The 19,707-nt window shown below is 37.8% G+C and overlaps 1 protein-coding gene across 20 annotated transcripts in view; it reads left to right on the plus strand.

Moving 5' to 3' along the window:
* Positions 1-19,707, plus strand: part of ANO10 (anoctamin 10) — a 328,446-nt gene that overhangs the window by 139,982 nt on the left and 168,757 nt on the right. For all 20 annotated transcript variants that reach the window (XM_009239147.4, XM_009239145.4, XM_063722557.1 and 17 more), the window contains 2 exons: positions 2,972-3,163; positions 8,906-9,034. In XM_009239147.4, the coding sequence (XP_009237422.1) occupies positions 2,972-3,163; positions 8,906-9,034 (321 nt within the window). The remainder of the gene's footprint in view (positions 1-2,971; positions 3,164-8,905; positions 9,035-19,707) is intronic.

The raw sequence follows: 19,707 nt of genomic DNA on the forward strand, positions 1-19,707 counted from the left end.
CCAGGACTAAGGCTGTGTTGCTTCCTAGATCTTCACTGTCCTCTGCTGTCCTTTTCCTGTGAACTGCCCACTCATATCCAACTGCATAGCTGGGTGAGGCTGAATTTTCATGACGACTATTCCAAGTAGAACATCATATTGCTGCACAGTAAATGAACTGCCTTCTACTAAATGATACATTACAGAGGTTTGCCGAAAATGTAAAAAGTGCCAGTCTGCATTAACATTTTTTGAAATGTAATTATTTTTCAAAAGACATTTATGTTAATATGCTATTATTTAAATGAATTAATGGAAGATCTTTAAAATTTCTCAGCTTGGTTTTTTTTTCTGGTGAGACAGGGTCTTACTTTGTCACCCAGGTTGGAGGGCAGTGGTGGCAATAGTGACTCACTGCAACCTCAACCTCCCAGGCTCAAGCGATCCTTCTACCTCAGCCTCCTGAGTACCTGGGACTACAGGCATGCACCATCATGCCTGGCTTATTTTTGTATTTTTTGTAGAGATGGGCTCTCACTGTGTTGCTCAGGCTGGTCTTGAACTCCTGGATTTAAGCAGTTCTCCCACCTTGGCCTCCCAAAGTGTTGGGATGAGCCACCATGCCTGGCCTAATTTCTCAGTTTTAATTAATAATATGGTAAGCATCAAAGCATCAAGTAGATAAACTCACATAAACAAAACGTCTTTTTTTTTTTTTTTTTTTGAGACAGAGTCTCGCTCTGTTCTGTCGCCCAGGCTGGAGTACAGTGGTGCGATCTCAGCTCACTGCAAGCTCTGCCTCCCAGGTTCACACCATTCTCCTGCCTCAGCCTCCCGAGTAGCTGGGACTACAGGTGTCTGCCACCACGCCTGGCTAATTTTTTGTATTTTTAGTAGAGACAGGTTTTCACCATGTTAGCCAGGATGGTCTCAATCTCCTGACCTCGTGATCTGCCTGCCTCGGCCTCCCAAAGTGCTGGGATTACAGGCATGAGCCACTGCGCCTGGCCAAACAAAATGTCTTTAATGTCCTCAATAATTTTTAAGAGTTTAGGGCTCTTAAGACCAAAAAAGCTTGAAAACTACAGCTCTAGAGCAACCTCTTTGCCATTTTTCAAGGAATTGGCTTTTGTAAATCTATTGTTTGATCTTATTTCTCGTAAGATTTGAGTGAAATGATTTTGGAAGTATACCACCATTGTACCCCATCAGGAGGTGTTGACGTCTGGTTGCCCATTTTGTGGGGTCACCTTGTTTGATCATTTGGTTGGCTTGGTAAAAGGCAGATAGCACAGTGTTTTTTTTTCTCTTCATTTTATAATTAATAAATTATCTGTGGGTGAATACTTTTGGAACTTTCCTTTTCCTTTTTATAAATAGTATCTCTTTAAAAATACAATTTCTAATTGTTTGTTGCTGGCATATGGGAATGCTGTTAATTTTTATATCTTTTACCCACAATTTTGCTGAACTCTCCTGTTATTTCCAAAACATTTTCTATAGATTTTTTTGGATTTTCTACATAGACAGTAATTTGAGCTATAAATAATGACCATTTTCTTTCTTCCTTCAGTTTTTACCCTTTTTATTATCTACTAGGCTTACTGGTATGTTCAATACAATTTGAATAGAAGTAATTATCACAGGAATCTTTATCTTATTTCTGATTTTTTTATCTTCTCACCATCGTGTGTTATGTTTGTTCCGTGCTTTTAGTAAATAACATTTTATCAGTTTAAAACTTCTCAGCTGAGTGTTGATAGCATGGTCCAACAAAAAGAGAGAATAGGGTAGATTGTGTCTTGGTTAATATATTCTTAGTGTGTGTATGTGTTTTCTTTGTTGAATTTTCATTTTTTTCCTTCTTGCTGTTGGATTATGTCCCTGGTTTGCTAAATTTATTGGCTCAAAAGCACTCAGAAGTGTAAAAAGTACTGATACAATGTTAACGTTTACCTATCATCACTCAGAATCACCCTGAGAGATGGAAACACAGAGTGTGGGGAAACACAGAGTGTGGAGCACGCTGCTGTGTTTGGAAAGGGCTCCCCTGGTTCTATACACTAATAACTCCAAGAAGGCCTTTGCATGATTTTCAGAGGCTTCCCAATAGCACACCTGAGAAAAACTGCCTGCACATCTCTGCATAGGCTTGATCTTTACAGCCTGAAACAGTGCAATTTTGAATGCTGAGCATAGGGTATCAGGATTTCTTAAGACTGAATGTGGCAAAAATGGCTTGATTGCTATGATTTTTACTCTTTTCCCAACTCTTGATTTCTTCATCCTTCAGAGAAAGAGATTGATGCAATGTCACTGGGTATATTTAAGAACCATAACTAGATGCTGCAACACAACATGAGAACACACCATCTAGAGCCAAATGCAACCAATGAAGTTATTTAGAAACTGTTCACCCTTGAATCCCAAGCCGAGCATTTAACCTGCCAGTTCTGAGGTTTATGTGTTTAGTGGTACTTTCTGGTGAACTTCAAAAATAGCCAGTGAGACTCAGAATCTGTGGGTTCATACTTGATTCAGATATCCAGAACATCTGCAAGAAGCACATTTTGCCATTCTCAATACCCTATTGTTGTGTTTGAGATTTTCTATTTAGTAAAATATAAAATAAGAAAAACTGACTGGAAGTGGACTCTGACTTACACTAATACTGAGCCTAATATGCATATCTTAGTGAAAGACTGGTTCAGAGATGCAATAATAATAATGTTTATTAATTTAAAAATATTAATGCTTATGATTGCTTTAAAATATTGTGATGAATACTTTTCTTAAACTGAAATTATTATTGCATGTGTGTGGGATGATCATGAAGCCTGAGGGTGTCAGAAGTTGGAGAAACACTGGTGTGTGGTGGGGAAATTCTTTGAGGTTTTTTTGGATAGTTAGAGGACACAGCTTTGAATAGCATTGCAAAAGGATATTACTATTATATGATATTAAAATAATGCATGCTTGTTTATATTTTCAGGGCACCTTTGATGATTACTTGGAGTTATTCCTGCAGTTTGGTTATGTGAGCCTTTTCTCCTGTGTTTACCCATTAGCAGCTGCCTTTGCTGTGTTAAATAACTTCACTGAAGTCAATTCAGATGCCTTAAAAATGTGCAGGGTCTTCAAACGTCCATTCTCAGAACCTTCAGCCAGTATTGGTGTGTGGCAGGTAATTGTTTGAGAAAAAAATTATTCCTTTAAAAAATAAAAATATGAGGTGTTATGACAGGGAAAAAAATAAAAAAGAGAGATTTAGGAAAACTGAATTTGTTTGTTTTGCTACAAACTAGCTGTGTGGCCTTAGACAACCATTAACTTTGTCTAGCTTCACTTTTCTTGTTTTTAAAATTGGGGGTTATGGGAGATAAATATAATTTCTAAGACCCCTTTTAGATGTGAAACTCTGACAGTCTTCTGGGAAAGTAGCCAGCTGAGACTTCATCTCAGCCAGTATTAATGAGACCCTCCCTGCTACAGTGTCAGTGGAAGCCACATGGGGAGCCTAGACCTCTGCTCCTATCTGGCAGTAATGAGACGCCTGTTTTAGTTTCTGCTAGTCTAGTTTTCTAGTCCTGGGGTGGTCTCAGAGGAAGCCTAGTGGAATATAAGGAGTTTCACCACAACCCTGCACAGTGGAGGCCACATGGGAACATATATGAGGCACCTGTCCTTCTCTCCCTGAAGGAAGAATCAGTAGAGGTCTAGTGGGAAGCCAGAGCACCCATCCTTGTCCAGCAATAATGAGGAATGCCCCCGGATGCCAGTGGTTTCTACATGGGGAACCTGGACTTCTACCTCTACCTGGTAGTAATAAGGCGTTATCCCCTCTTCCCTTGCTGGAATGGTGTCAGAGAAATCAACTAAAACAGAAGGTTTAAATAAGATTTAGAATCTTATCTCTCCTAACATGTCCAGGTTTCTATTTAAAAAATCACTGATGAGACTGGGTGTGGTGGCTCACACCTGTAATCCCAGCACTTTGGAAGGTTGAGACAGGCGGATTACCTGAGGTCAGGAGTTCAAGACCAGCCTGGCCAACATGGTGAAACTCCATCTCTACTAAAAATACAAAAATTAGCCAGGCATGCTGCTGGGTGCCTGTAATCCCAGCTACTCAGGAGGCTGAGGCAGAAGAATCACTTGAACCCAAGAGGCAGAGGTTGCAGTGAGCTGAGACCATACCATTACACTCCAACCTGGGTGACAGAGCAACACTCCATCTCAAAAAAAAAAAAAAAAAAAAAAAAAAAAAGAAAAATCACTCATAGAAAGAACCAGGAAGAAATCAAGCTTAATGAGAAAAGACAGTCAGCAGATGCCACTACCAAGATGACATAGGTTAGAAATATTGGACAGAGATTTTAAAACAGCCTTATATAAAAGTTTCAATGAGTAGTTATGACCATATCTGAAACAAATGAAAAAGCAGAATTAGGATGTCTCAGCAAAGAGATGGAAGATATAAAAGAGAATCACATTAATATTTTAGAAGTAACAAATACCATAATTGAAATAAAAAGCTCACTGAATGAGTGCAACAGCAGAATGCAAGGGATACAGGAAAGAATCAGAAACTGGAAATAGAATAAAAGAAATTATCAGCTGGGTGCTGTGGCTCACGCCTGTAATCCCAGCACTTTGGGAGGCCAAGGCAGGCAGATCACAAGGTCAGGAGTTCGAGACCAGTGTGGCCAACATGGTGAAACCCCATCTCTACTAAAAATACAAAAAATTAGCTGGGCGTGGTGGTGGGCACTTATAATCCCAGCTACTTGGGAGGCTGAGGCAGGAGAATCGCTTGAACCTGGGAGGCAGAGGTTGAAGTGAGCTGGATCACGCCACTGCACTCCAGCCTGAGCAACAGTGTGAGCAACTCCATCTCAAAAAAAAAAAAAAGAAAAAAGAAATTATCCAGTCTGAACAACAGAGAGAAAATATTCTGTAAGCACAAACATAACCTCAGAGACCTGTGTGGGTATAAAAAAGAGCTAACATTCATGTCACTGGAGTTACAGAAGGAGAGAAGAAAGAGGGAGGGGCCCAAAAAGTACTTGAATAAATAATGGCTAAGAACTTTTTAAATGTGGCAAGAGACCCAAAACTGCAGATTCAAGAAGCATTGTGAACCCCAAACAAGATAAACCAAAGAAATCCTTGCCAACACACATCATAAACACTTGAAAGCTAAAGACAGCATTTCAGGAGCATCAAAAGAGAAATAACATCTTACCTATAGGGGAAAAACAATTAGAATGACAGCCAATTTCTTATTGGAAGCTATGGAGGCCAGAAGAAAGTGGCAAAATATTTTTCAGGTCCTTAAAGTATTGTCAATATAGAATCCTGGACGGGTGCAGCGGCTCACACCTGTAATCCCAGCACTTTGGGAGGCTGAGGCAGGTGGATCACCTGAGGTCAGAAGTTTGAGACTAGCCTGACCAACATGGTGAAACCCCATCTCTACCAAAAATACAAAAATTAGCTGGGTGTGGTTGCGGGTACCTGTAATCCCAGCTACTTGAGAGGCTGAGGCAGGAGAATTGCTTGAACCTGGGAGGCAGAGGTTGCAGTGAGCTGAGATTGCACCATTCCACTCTAGCCTGGGTGACAAGAGCAAAGCTCCGTCTCAAAAAAAAAAAGTGTGTGTATATATATAAAATACACACATATATATATATCCAGAGATAATATTTTTCAGAAATGAAGGAAAAAGCAAGACACTTTCAGATGCGGATGAAGTAAGAGAATTTGTTGCCAATAGACCTATCCTAAGAGAATAGCTATAGGAAGTTCTCTTAACTAAGGAATTATAAAAGAAGAAATCTGGGAACCTGTGGAAGAAAAAACATGGTAACCAAAAATATTAGTAAACAAAATAGACTTTTCTTCTCTTATTGAGTTTTCTATGTTATGTTTGGTGGTTGAAGCAAAACTTATAATACTGTCCAATGATTCTAAATATATGTAGAAAAAAAATTTTTTATTTTTTTATTTTTTGTGGACATGTGCTCCCACTATGTTGACCAGGTTGGTCTTAAACTTCTGGCCTCAAATGATCCTACCACCTTGGCCTTCCAAAGTGCTAGGATTACAGGCATGAGCCACTACACCCAACCTATGTAGACAAGATACACTGTCTGATTCTTTCCCCTATATCAAGACAAGTATATTATAAATAAAGGATGGTAGAGGGAAGTAAGGTTTCTGTGCTTCACTCAAACTGATAAATGATGACACAAGTAGAATGTGATAAGTTGCGGACATATAATACCTAGAGCAACCACTAAAAACATTACACAAAAGATATACTCAGGAACATTATAGATAAACCGAAATGGAATTCTAAAAAATGTTCAAGTAAACCACAGTAAGACAGGAAAAAGAAAGCAGAGAAATGAAAAACAGGGAACAAACAGAAAACAAGGAAATGACCAGCTGTACATCCTAAAATATCAATAACTACATTATTGTAAATGGTCATATCAATAACATATCAATAACTACATTATTGTAAATGGTCAAACGACAATTAAAGACAGAGATTGGGAGAATGGGTTAAAACACATGACTGAGGTATATGCTGTCTCTAAGAATCTCAAGTCAAATATGATTAGGTCGGTTGAAAGTAAAAGAATAGAAAAAGATATATGTGGAAACATTAATCAAAAGAAAGAAGGAATGACTATATTAGTATCAGATAAAGTAGACATCTGAGCAAAAATTGCCAGAGAGGACCATTCTATGATGATAAAAGTGTCAAATTCCAGGAAGACATAGCAATCTTAAATGTATATCTACCAAAGAACAGAGTTTCAAAATATGTGGGAAAAAAAACTTGAACTGAAAGGAGAAATATTGATAACCAGTAGAAATGAATGGATATGTTAATACAAAGACTGCACAGGAATGTTCATAGCAACTTTATTCACAGTAACCCCAAACTGGAAACAACCCAACTTGCCACCAGTAGGTAAATGGATAACAAAAATTTTGACATATTTATAAAACAGAGCACTGCTCAATAAAAAAGGAATGAAATAGTGATACATAAAACATGGATCAATCACTGAATCATTATGCTGAGTGAAAGAAGCAGATGCAAAAGAATGTATACTGTATGGTTTTGGTTATATCTGATTTTGGAATATGCCAACAAATCTATATTGACAAAAAGCAGATCATATTTTGTTTGGACCCAGGTGTAAAGAGAGGGCTGAATTGCAAGGTCATGAGGAATCTTTTGGGGGAAATGGAAATGTCATGTGTCTTGTTTGTGGTGGTGGTGGTTTCACAGGTAAATACACCTATCAGAATGTAATGAAGTATATACCTTAAATGCATGCAGTTTATTGTATGTAAATATAACTCAATATAGGTGATTTAAAAAAAAAACCTGAAAGTTTAGTTACAAACATATTGCAAGTTCAGGAAGCCAGGCACTGTCATATGCTGCTGGTGGAAGCATGAGCTGGTCAACCCATGGAGTGCAGCTTCGTATTATCTATCAAAATTACAAATGCATGTCCCCTTTGACTCAGCCATTTCACTTTCCAGAATTTAGCCTAATTCCACATTTGTTAAATGATGTACTTATAAGATCACCAATTGTAGCATTGTTTGTAATAGCAACTAAATGCCCACCAATAAGAAAATGGTTACGTAAATTCTGATACGTCCATGTAATAAAATGCTGAAGCAGTGTGGCAAAGAATGAGGGAACTCTTTTAGTATTGACACAGAAAGTCCCTCAAGACACTTTAAATGACCAAAGTAAGGGGCCTGACAGTATGTAGTATGCTGAAAAGGGAGTAGGAAAGAGTGTATATATTCAAGTTTGCTTATTTTGCATACAAAGTGTCTGGAAGAATACATAAGAAATTGCAAATAGTGGTTGTCTTCTAGGGAGAATGGGAGCTGGGAAGTGGAAGAAAAGGGGACAAGGAAACAAGACACTCTTCACTATGTACTTGGAATTTTTGATTTTTAAGCCATATGAATATAATCAAAAGTAAATAAATAGAAATTTTAAACTAAAGACAGTCTTAGATTTCTTATGAAGAAAACCGTGGAAAAATAATCAGACTACACAAAGATTTCTAAATTGTAAGATGGCAGAAGTTCTCCATGGGACAAGATGTATTCATATTAAGTTTGGATTCAGTCATCTTTTGTTTTGCTTCTTTTAAAATTAATGTTTCTAATAGTACTTGTGTTTCTTGGAATTAATGGGTAAATTATTAAGTAGTGATCACCATATGCTTTATATTAAAGAAAAAAAGAGCAATGGTCACAACATTTCTCCATCCATTCTTGGCAGTATGCACCAAAGTCTCCTTCAGGGCATGCTGGACCAGTTTGTCTAGTAGGTCTCAGTGGGGCCTAGCATCTATATTTTTCTAAAGTTCTACATTTGATTTGCTAAATGATGCTAAGAAAGGATCACCATTTATCACTGATGCCTTGATTATAAAGCTGGTTATAGCTGAGTCAGATGTGGTGTGTGATGTCAAAGTAGAAGGATGGTTTCACAACATAAGTTCTGTTTGAAATCTTACCTGTTTTTTAATGTGAAATATTTTTCCCTGGCAGCCCTACTTTAGATTCCTCTTAGATGTGAGTAGAGTAACTTTAACAGTATTCCCAATTCAGGTCCAGGGCTGCCTCCAATTAGGAAGATAGAACATACTGCTTTGGGATATTCATGCCAAAAGTATCTAAAATACTGCCTAACAGTATGGCTTTTTTTCAGCTAAAAAAATCATACCATGACAGAGAAAAAAATTTAAAATGTACTTGGAATGTTTAGAACTAGGGTAAGACATTTTCCTTGATTTTTAGATAACATGAAAAAGGATGAGGAAATATGGAAGCAGTCATTGCAATTTTTAATTTCCATTCTTTTTTCTTTTAGTTGGCTTTTGAAACGATGAGTGTTATATCTGTGGTCACTAACTGTGCACTGATTGGAATGTCACCACAAGTGAATGCAGTCTTTCCAGAATCAAAAGCAGACCTCATTTTGATTGTAGTAGCCGTGGAGGTAAGTAAAGATTTAAACTTCTTTTAAGCAGTATCCATATCACGTTTCTCTATTCCAAAGCAGTGCTGTCTCGGGCTGTCCATGACTGACAATTGAGCAATATGGATTTACTGGTAAGAAAGCAAAAACGGTTCGAGTAATAGAAGACATGAGGATTCAGGCGGTGTATTCATGGTTATTGCCCAAGTATGAAAAACTGTCACCATAATGCAAACAGGAAGTGACTTTTCCACTATTGTGCTGGCCTGCCCAGTGCTAAGTAGGTAAATCCTATTTGAGGTTCAGGTGCCATGGCTCACATCTGTAATCCCAGCACCCAGTCCAAGGCAGAAGGATGACATGAGGCCAGGAGTTCAAGACCTGGGTAACATAAGACCCTGTCTCCACAAAAAATTTAAAAATTACGTGATGTAATTTGGTACCTGATGTGTTGGTTCATTCTTGTAGTCCTAGCTATTTGGGAGGCTGAGGCAGGAGGATTGACTGAGCCCTAGATTTCAAGGTTACAGTGAGCTATGATGGCACCATTGCACTCCAGCCTGGGCAACAGAGCAAGACACTGTCCCTTAAAAAAAAAAAAAAAATCCTATTTGAAATCAAATTCTATACATTTAGTATGTATTTTTAGTCTATTTTAGAGAGAAGACAGTTCTACTTTCTTAAGCAAATCCTTAAAACACTTTTTGATAATGACTTAAGTCTCATTTGCTACAGGTGTGAAATTCATTGTGAAACACTCTCAAACTTCAAAATGTAATTTGTAGGACGATAGATAATTTCACATGCAAAGCCCAAGTAGGCTGTCTGTGCTCTTTTTAGGTTTTTCTTTTATCATGTTTCAGAATATGGATCCCTGTAACATCTTGAAAATTAAGCACTAACCAAATGTAAATGGAATAATTTGTAGGAATTTTTCTTGTTGCTTGTAATTATAGTTGTCAAGAATATTGTGACCACCTTTCATTTTTAGATATTTTAAAAACAGAACAGTTACGGAACTCTATAAAAGCAGAACTTAGGAGGATCCTGAATGATGTTTCATATACTAAGGCCTTAGGACTCAGGGCTGACCAGAGGAAAGGAAATCATGAACTTGCACATTTCCAGTGTTGGCTAAAGAAATATATTCTGCTTTGCTCTTTTTGGCTCTTATTGTATTTGGTAGGAATCTGTGTTCATGATAGATGCTATATGTGGAATATGCATTTTGGAGAATGATTTTAGACAGCAGTGAGTGGGAGGGAAAAGAGAATGGCCCTGACAGATACAAGTAGGTCTATTTTGAATTTTGTAAGTTGAATAGAATTTTGGAGAGCTATTTGCAAGGCTGATTTATGACCTGTGGAAGTGAGAAAACAAGACAGAGTTACCTTTGACAGGGAGAGACCAGCTGGCTAGGCTTGTAGTACGCCTTCTTGATTTAGAATATGGCACTTAACTTCACAGATCTAAAAATTTGTCTTTGCCAGTATACTCAGAGTTAATTAAAGGCTTTTGGGACTGACTGAATCTTAAAACTCATGAAACTTACAAGGGATTGACCAGAAAGCCAGGTGGTTAATTTACAATAAAAAGATACTTTACCAATACCATAACAGTGGATGTTAAAGTGAAGGTGGATTGGTTAATAGAAGATTTCTTGGTAAATTTAGAACAAGAGCAGGAGTGGTGTAATATCCTGAAATACACAGAAAACCTGAAAACCATCCCTACCTCCGCACACAGCAGAGATCTCTCATGAGCCAGCTCTTGGTGTCCATCGCTAGCTTCTGAGCAATGCTGGATGAGCTCATTATAGTCTACGTCTTGATTTTTGCCCTCACTTTCTCTAGATTCCTGGCTGGCTCAATATATTACCATTGATTAGCCTACTGCTTTCTTTTGTATTTAGTGATACCTTAATCACATATTGAGGGCCTGGTTCCTCTTACTTAATTCGGGAGACTTACTGGCCTATAAATTCTGTTCTGCAGGTGGCTAGTCTCATGTGCTACAGGATGGTTTTGCTAGTCTAATCCTCACGGATTCACTTAATCTGCACATTCTAGGGATACTTGGCTGTTACCCTCTGGGTTCTAACCATAACGCCTCCTCTTATTTATTTATTTATTGTCTCTTCACATTGTGTAAAAACGCTGTTTTAATTGTCATTGTCTAAACTGGCAAAGTAAGAAGCATCAAGGAAGGCTAGGAAGAAGCCAGGAAGCATCAAAGAAGGCTCCCTACAGGTTTCAGGGGGATCATAGCCCTGCCAACATCTTGATTTTGGACTTCTAGCCTCCAGACTATGAGACAATACAGTCCTGCTGTTTTAAGCCATCTATAATAGTTTGTGATAACTTTATTCTGGCAACCCTGAGAAACAAATGTAGTTTCCTTTCTGTTGTAATAACTTTTGTTAGCCAATTTTTAAAGGGTCAGTCTGCTAGCAACAAATTCTCTTAATTTTTTCTTCATCTGAAAACTTTTTTTCTCTTTTATTCTTAAGTATAGTTTTGCTGGACATAGAATTCATGGATGATAGTCTTTTTCTTTCAGCATATGAAAAACATTTTGGTATTTCCTTCTAGTCTCAATGGTTTCAGATGAGAAATATATCATTCCAATTGGTGTTCACCTGTAGTTAATGGGTCCTTTTTTCTCTGGCTGCTTTTAAGATTTTTTTCCCTGTATCTTTAATTTTTGAAAGTTTAATCATAATGGGTCTTAGTGTAGCTTTTTGGGGGTTTATTCCATTTGGGGCATGCTCAGCTTCTTAGATCGGTGGGTTTGTGTCTTTAACCAAATTAAGGAACTTTATAGCCATTATTTCTTCAAGTACTCTTTCAGCCCTACTCTCTCTCTTCTCCTGGGATTTTCATATGAATCTTGGGTCTTTTGTATTTTCCCACAGGTCTCTAAGGCTCTGTTCAATTTTTGTCAGCCTGTTTTCTGTTATTCACATAAGGTGAATTCTGTCCATGTATTTTCAAGTTTACTGTTTCAACATCTTCTATATGTCCACACTACTATTGAGCCCATATACTGAGGTGTTTTTTTTAAAAAAATTTCTATTACTGCATTTTTCAGTTCTATAATTTTCATTTGGTTGTTTTTATAACTTGTATTTCTTTGGCATGTGGATGTCCAGTTTTCCCAGCACCATTTGTTGAAAAGATTGTCTTCCCTAATGAGTGGTCTTGGCACCCTTGTTGAAAATCATTTGACTCTATATGCAAAGTTTGCAAAATCATTTGATTGTATATGCAGAGTTTATTTCTGGGCTCTTTATTCCATTGGTCAGTGTTTCTGTTTTTATGCCAGTACCATACTCTTGATTTCCATAGCTTTGTAGTATGTTTTGAAATCAGGAGGTGTGAGACTACTAACTTTGTTCTTCTTTTTCAAGATTGTTTTGGCTGTTTCAGTGTGTATTTATGTCAATGTGCTTGCAGTAAGCTATGGCTATTTATTTTATGATATTTTAAAATGTTAACTATTGATCAGAAGTTGGATTATATTGGCACAGATGGGTCCTCTCTTTCTGCCACAGTGTGTATTCGAATTTTTGTTTTGTTTATACCTTATTGACTTTCATACATTTGAGAGGGCCCTAGCTTTGGTTTCTCAATAGAAAATTTTGTGTGTCAGGACAAAACCAAGCTCAAGCTGTTTGAAATAGCCAAAAAATTAGAAATTTACCAATTCTATTCTAGTGTTGCTGAGGCCTCAGCTGAATGCCATCTGGTCTTGTAATGAATCCAAAAAGTATAACATTTACAAATAGAATACAAAATACAAATTTTTGGTTTGCTACCATTAAGTTTGTAAAATCATGTTGAAATTCTAATTCTGAATTTTACAAGGTAACTATGTGAGGTGATAGATATGATAATTAGATTAATTTTGCTAATCATTTCACAGGATATACATATTTCAAAATATGTTCTATAACTTAAATATATTTCAATTTTTATTTGTCAGTTATACCTCTATAAAGCTGGAAAAAAAGAATGTTACAGCATGTTCATCAAAACTATCAGTGGGGCCGGGTGCGGTGGCTCATGCCTGTAATCTCAGCACTTTGGGAGGCCGAGGTGGGCAGATCACCTGAGGTCAGGAGTTTGAGACCAGCTTGGTCAACATGGTGAAACCCCGTCTGTACTAAAAATACAAAAACTAGCCGGGCGTGATGATGCGTGCCTGTAATCCCAGCTACTCGGGAGGCTGAGGCAGGGGAATCGCTTGAGGCAGAGGTTGTGGTAAGCCGAGATTGTGCCACTGCGCTCCAGCCTGGGTGACAGAGTGAGACTCTGTCTAAAAAAATTAAAAAAAAAAAATACCATCATTGGGTCAATTAACATGTTTCTGTTTATAAGATTTTTCTCTTTTATCTGAAAATCTTTTCAAATAAGGAAATTAAATCTTAAAATTAACTTTAAAATATAATTTTTTACTGGAGTCTACATAATGTTCTTATTGATTTAAAAAAGTTTTGCTAGTAGCATATTAAATTAACAGCATGCTATACTTTCATATGTTTATTCATGGCCCCTATAAGAGCAGAAATTTTACTAACTCAAAAAAATGTCATAATCTATAAATATAAAAAAATTCTCATAAATTTTTAACGTCTTGATGGAAAAAGCATTTTAAGATGCTTTTTTCTCCAAATTAATTAACCAAATAAATATCTAGATACATTTACATGATTAGAATTTGTTAACAGAACAAACACGACTTAGAAAATGTAACGGTTTTATAAAGTTGCTGTTGAGTGTTAATGTTCTCAAAATTTAAAATGGGATGAATTGATAGTTTCTGTTGCTTTTCTGGATCACATTTCCAAAGCCAGATCACTTTATTTTTTACGTAGGTTTCTGATTCTTCTTCTTTTTTTTTTTTATTTCAGACAGAGTCTTGCTCTGTCACCCAGACTGGAGTGCAGTGGCACGATCTTGGCTCACTGCATCCTCTGCCTCCTGGGTTCAAGCAATTCTCATGGCCCAGCCTCCTGAGTAGCTGGGATTACAGGTGCACACCACCACGCTTGGCTAATATTTGTGTTTTTAGTAGAGATGAGGTTTCACCATGTTGGCCAGGCTGATCTCGAACTCCTGACCTCAAGTGATCTGCCTGCCTCGGCCTCCCAAAGTGCTGGGATTACAGGTGTGAACCACCACGCTCAGCCCTGATTCTTCATTTTTTTTAAAGCTTGATTTAGTACAGATGAAACTGAGTAGAGGCAAAAATGATCACTGCTGTATTCTGAGAACTGCTGTCACAACTTTTGTGTATTTACTGCCATCTAGTGTTGCCTTTAAAAATTGATGACACTTGAACACTACTTTCATTTGCAAAATAAAGAAATTTTTGTAGACTGAACCAGAGAATAGCCTACCAATGTAATAGATGAAAACATATGAAAATGCCACTTTTTTATGGGTTAAAAATAAATATTGGCAGTGTCATAAAGTTCAGCCCTCAAGATTAAATCAATATTCAAATAATTTCCCTTAAGTAATTATCATCCTTCCTTTTGAGGCAAACTTAGTTCACTTTTTTGATGTAATTTTTAGCAAAAGATTACTACTTTACCTGCGGAATTACACATATCTCCAATTTCTAAAAAATAGAAATGGCCTGATATCTTCCAAATATTAAGTCTTAGATAATACTTCATTTTAGTAATGACAGTTTTAATTCTAAATGAATTGACAGTTTTAATTCTAAACTTGGCAAGATGTACCTATCAGACATGTTGAATTACTAACAATTTACCTACTAAAATTGTTTCTTTTTCTAAGGTGAAAATGAGTTAACTACTCACCCCAGAAGTTACACTGCATTTCTAATGTTTAGGGCCTGGTGACCACCAAGCCTGCCTGTACCATGCATGTTTAATTGGTGGTTTAAAAATTATCATTTAATTGCAGTTTCTTTTAAAAAATAAGTTTTCATGTGGCACCCCCTCTCCCTCTGCCAGCAGCTGCTTAGAAGCAGAATTGAGGCCGGGCGCAGTAGCTCACGCCTGTAATCCCAGCACTTTGGGAGGCTGAAGCGGGCGGATCACGAGGTCAGGAGATCAAGACCATCCTGGCTAACATGGTGAAACCCCGTCTCTACTAAAAATACAAAAAATTAGCGGGCGCTGTGGCGGGCACCTGTAGTCCCAGCTACTGGGAGGCTGAAGCAGGAGAATGTCGTGAATCCGGGAGGTGGAGCTTGCAGTGAGCCGAGATCGGGCCACTGCACTCCAGCCTGGGCGACAGAGCGAGACTCCGTCTCAAAAAAATAAAAAAGAAAAGAAAAGAAGCAGAATTGAGTCTTATCTGTAATACCAGAAGTATCCTCTGAGAATGAACTGAGCCTCTCCAGGTTCTTTTGTGCCCTGACTCACAGGCTTTATTTTCCTAGTTTCAGATTTGAAAGTTGCAAGCATTATATAGATAATTCCTATATATTATTTATCAGGATTCACTGATTTTGAACATTTTGTCACACGTGTTCTTCCTCTCTCTCAACTAAGAGAGAGGGAGGGAGGGAGAGAGAGAAACAGAGGGAGAGAAGAGAAAGAGATTTATAGATATTTGAAACTATACAAATGTGGATTCTATTCCTATACTGCCTCTTAGTGTATCACCTTGTCTTGTGAGCCCATTTCCTTGACTGCAGAATGAGGCCAGTGCAGCCTGCCTTGCATGAGTGCTCTGAAGAGTGGAAATAACACATGTATAACTCTGATTATGTGTCTGGTATTGAGCAGGTGCTTACTAATTTGCCGGTCTTGTTACCACTCTCACAAGGCGAGGCATAGATGAGGTTGTATACGTGAAATGCCAAACACAGGGCTGAGTACTTGGTCAAGGCACAGGGGATGTGAGCTGCAGTTGTAACCAGCTTAGTATCAGAATGAAACTTTTGTTATCTTTATTATCATTTTCATAATTATTTGTTTAAGCAGGCAGTGTCACAGCATAGAGGTAGCTTGGGGTGTCAAAGTCTGGTAGTAACTGAATTAGAATCTCAGCATTTACTTTTAATCTTTGAGTCTCAGTATCCTTGGATATAAAATGGAGACGGTAGTATACACAAGAAGTGTCAGGCACCATGTTTGATGCAGAGGAGGAAGTGGAAAATTGATAACAGTTTATAGCACCACTGTTGTGAATGAGTTCCTCTTTCAGCAATTAGTTCATATGTCTCTATCAGCTCTAGATTTGTTGTCATGGGCCAGGCTCTCCATCATAACATTGCATTGGTTCTGTCTGTGTTACAGTTTGCTGCTTACATGTTTATCTCCCTCTCTTACCTACCTTCTATCTGTGGCATGGCTGTTTTCTTCTCTCTGCTGATCTTACTTCCACGCCTCAGCCTAGCCCTCCCTCCCTCTCATTCATCCCTCATCAAGACTTGCTGATTCTGACTTCTGAATATTTGTTTTGGCTCTCTCCCTTGTCACTGAGTTCATGTTCTTACCATTTCTCATCTAGACATACTTTTTAAAACAGCTGTGTTGAGCATAATTCACACACCATACAATTCCCTCATTTAAAGCATACAGTTCAGGAGCTCTCACGTAAACTTTTACAGCAGATCTTCACTAGCCTTCTAGCTTTCCTGCTTTTCCTCCTTTGGCCTATGCTCTCTACTGCTGGAGTGGTTATTCCTAAATGAAACTCTGATCATATTTCTCTTCCACTGTGGCCCTCACATGGGTGTCCATGGCTTACAGAAGAAATGCTTTAGTCGAATGCCAGATGTTTGTCAGTCTCCTTCCCCTTCACTTCCCCTGGCTTCCATTCCATTCTTGGATAACCTAGGACCCTTCGTGAAAGTCACTGTTATCATTTACTAAAACTGTATGACAGTCACGTGGCTCCACTACCAGATCGAGCTTCCTGAGAGCATGAGCAAGGACAGCATATGATGAAGCCTCAGTAACTGAGAAGCTTCATAAAGTAACTCAGTAGAGTTACTTTAACTCTTTGTTTTCAAGTGATTAAGTAACTGCTTGTTAAATGTTTGTTAATGAATGAATGAGTCATATATAGTTTTTTTATTCAGTGAACATATAGTTAGTGCCAATTACTTAAGAATTAATTTATAATTTATAATTGTAAGGACTTTGATAGTGTACCTTTGAGAAGTATACTAAGAAAACCCTTAGGTAAAATATTAAAATTATATCATTTATAAGAAAAGGCAAACTATATTGGGCAGTATGGTATAGTGGTTGAGAACATAGATTCTGGGTTCAAATCCTGGCTACACCACTGACTAGCTCTGTGTCTTCGAATGAGTACCTACTTCTACAAACTTAGGAGGATTAAATGAATAAATGCATGCAGTATGTTTAGTACAGTGCCTGGCAAGATTAAGTGTTTAGTTTTGTTAGCTATTATTGTCATTGTTTCTGAAAAACAATCTGTTCTCATAGAAGTCTCTTCACCTAATTGAAAGGTTTGATTAAGTTCTGAGAATTCAGTTTAAAACTTAGCCTACGAAGGAGCCCACAACCAACTAAGTTATTAATCTGTTCACCATTTCCCATTGTTGAGCATGAGTTGGGTTGGTTTTTTATTTTTGGATTAGGGTGCTTTTGAATAGAATTATGGAACTGGGTTTTTTTCTTCCTCCCCTTGTTTCCTTTATTCCTGTGATAATCTTCGAATTTACTAGTCTTTCCATGGATTCTTTAGCTTTTATCTGGATAAAACATTGCTCTGTGTTCTCCTAATGTTGTGGGAATAATTAGAGAGTCAAATCAAATGCTTACATTGAATACATATTTATTATGTGCTAAAATATGCTAGGCATTACTAAGATACATCCCTGGCTTCAGGAATGCTCACAGACAGAATTATGCAAGAGATACATTTCAGTGCAATAGGAGGCCTCTTTCTTCACCTTCTTCCCCTATTAACCCAGCTCTCTCCATTCCCTCCTAACAGTGCCCTGACTAGTGCAGGCTCTGTCGGCCTGCTGAGTGGGCATTGGTGTGAGGATGATGGGGAAGATGTCCACTCACTGAGTTTATGGCTCACCAAGAGGCATTTTGTTCCCAAATCTGTTTATGTGTGGTATTCTTGTTACTGTAATTGGCATAATTTAATGAAATGGAATGGAGAATGATGAAAAGTATGTGCTAAAATAGAGCCATCATTTCTATGAAAACCTTTGGAAAGACTTCATAAAGACAAATTGCTGTCAGATTGAATAAAGATGAGATAATTATAAAAGATTAGGGAAAAATCATCAGAATATGGACAGCCATATTCTGTTTTTACATTGCTTCACAAGTGTCTTTAAGTTTTCACTCTCCTTTAAAGAAAACAAACCTGGGCATCTTATTTGTCTTATAGGTGAGCACCTTATTGTCTTATAGGTGTTATTTAGGCATGGCAGAGAGTGAGACAGTGCATCACTGGATCCTACTCAGAGGAAGGACCCTAGCTCTACAGCAAAAGATTTGCAAATTAGTGTACATTTAAATGTTTGCTAAAACAAAATGAATATATGCATTTTGTATGATTCTTCATTTTAGCTGTTTTGATTAACGAAGGAATTATTGGCCCCAGTTGTGTCATCCAAATGGGCTTCTGTTCCTTGGGAGTGCTAAATTAGGATTTTAAGTTTGTCAAGTAATGGGAAATACTTGTTTTGTTGAAAAACCCAATGCCCTTGGAATTGATGGTTAATGCATAATCTGTTTAAATATGACTTAGTTAACATCCAGTTTTTGCAGATTACACTGCAATTTTTTAAGGTCTTACAGTGGGTAACCTAACCTGTTTCTTGCCTAAGGAAGTTTAGGAAAAGGCAAGTCTCACCTCTGCAAGAGATCGTTTTACTCTCAGAATAGAGTTGTTTTCAGAAAACAATTGTATGAAAGGAGGTAAGAATTGGAAAATTCAACAGCTTCTCTGTGCTCTTAAGCCATAATTTCAAAGTCTGGCATCATTATTTTCTTTAAAGTGAAATCACAGAACATCATATGTATCCATATTCAAATGTAAATACTTCAGATATCCACAAACAAAAAACTGATTTGGGTTATTCATCTTTGAGGACTATTGCTCTTGTCTTCTCTCATTTCGTGCTTTCAAGACTTTCTGTCAATTACCTGCTCCCTCTGCTATCTCCTACTGCACCCCAGGCTGTGCTTCCCACTCTCAACAACAGACCTGCTAGGTGCGTCACCCTCCTCTGGGACCTGCTTGCTAACCTTATTCTTGCATGACAGTTAACTTTCCTTTCAGATGCCTGAACCGATCCAGAGTCAAACTGACCCTCTTTCTCTGACTTCCTATCTATTTTAATGGGGAGATAAAAAAGCGTGTTTGGTTTCATTTTTTTTTCTAGGTTGGAAAGCAAGTGTTGCTTTAGAAAGTTGAAAATGACTTGCAACACATAAGAAACCCCTGTTCTTTGCAATATTGAGTTGTGTGTTGAGCAGTCTCAAATCTAATGGGAATACATTTGAGGTGGCTCTGTGTGGCAGGGGACCCCTTGAAAAAGTGGAATGTGGGGGCAGCTCCAGTACCAGGAGGAAGCAGGAGGGGTGAAATAAGAGACTGTAGGTTTTCTGAGGGAGAGTGGAGAGTATGAATTGGGGGATAAGAGGTAATGGATGGGGAAACTGATGGAGGGCTCTAAGGTCATGATGAAAACTTTATAGCCCATTTACATTT

Source organism: Pongo abelii, chromosome 2, assembly GCF_028885655.2.
Source record: "Pongo abelii isolate AG06213 chromosome 2, NHGRI_mPonAbe1-v2.0_pri, whole genome shotgun sequence".
In the NCBI taxonomy this organism is placed as follows: Eukaryota; Metazoa; Chordata; class Mammalia; order Primates; family Hominidae; genus Pongo; species Pongo abelii.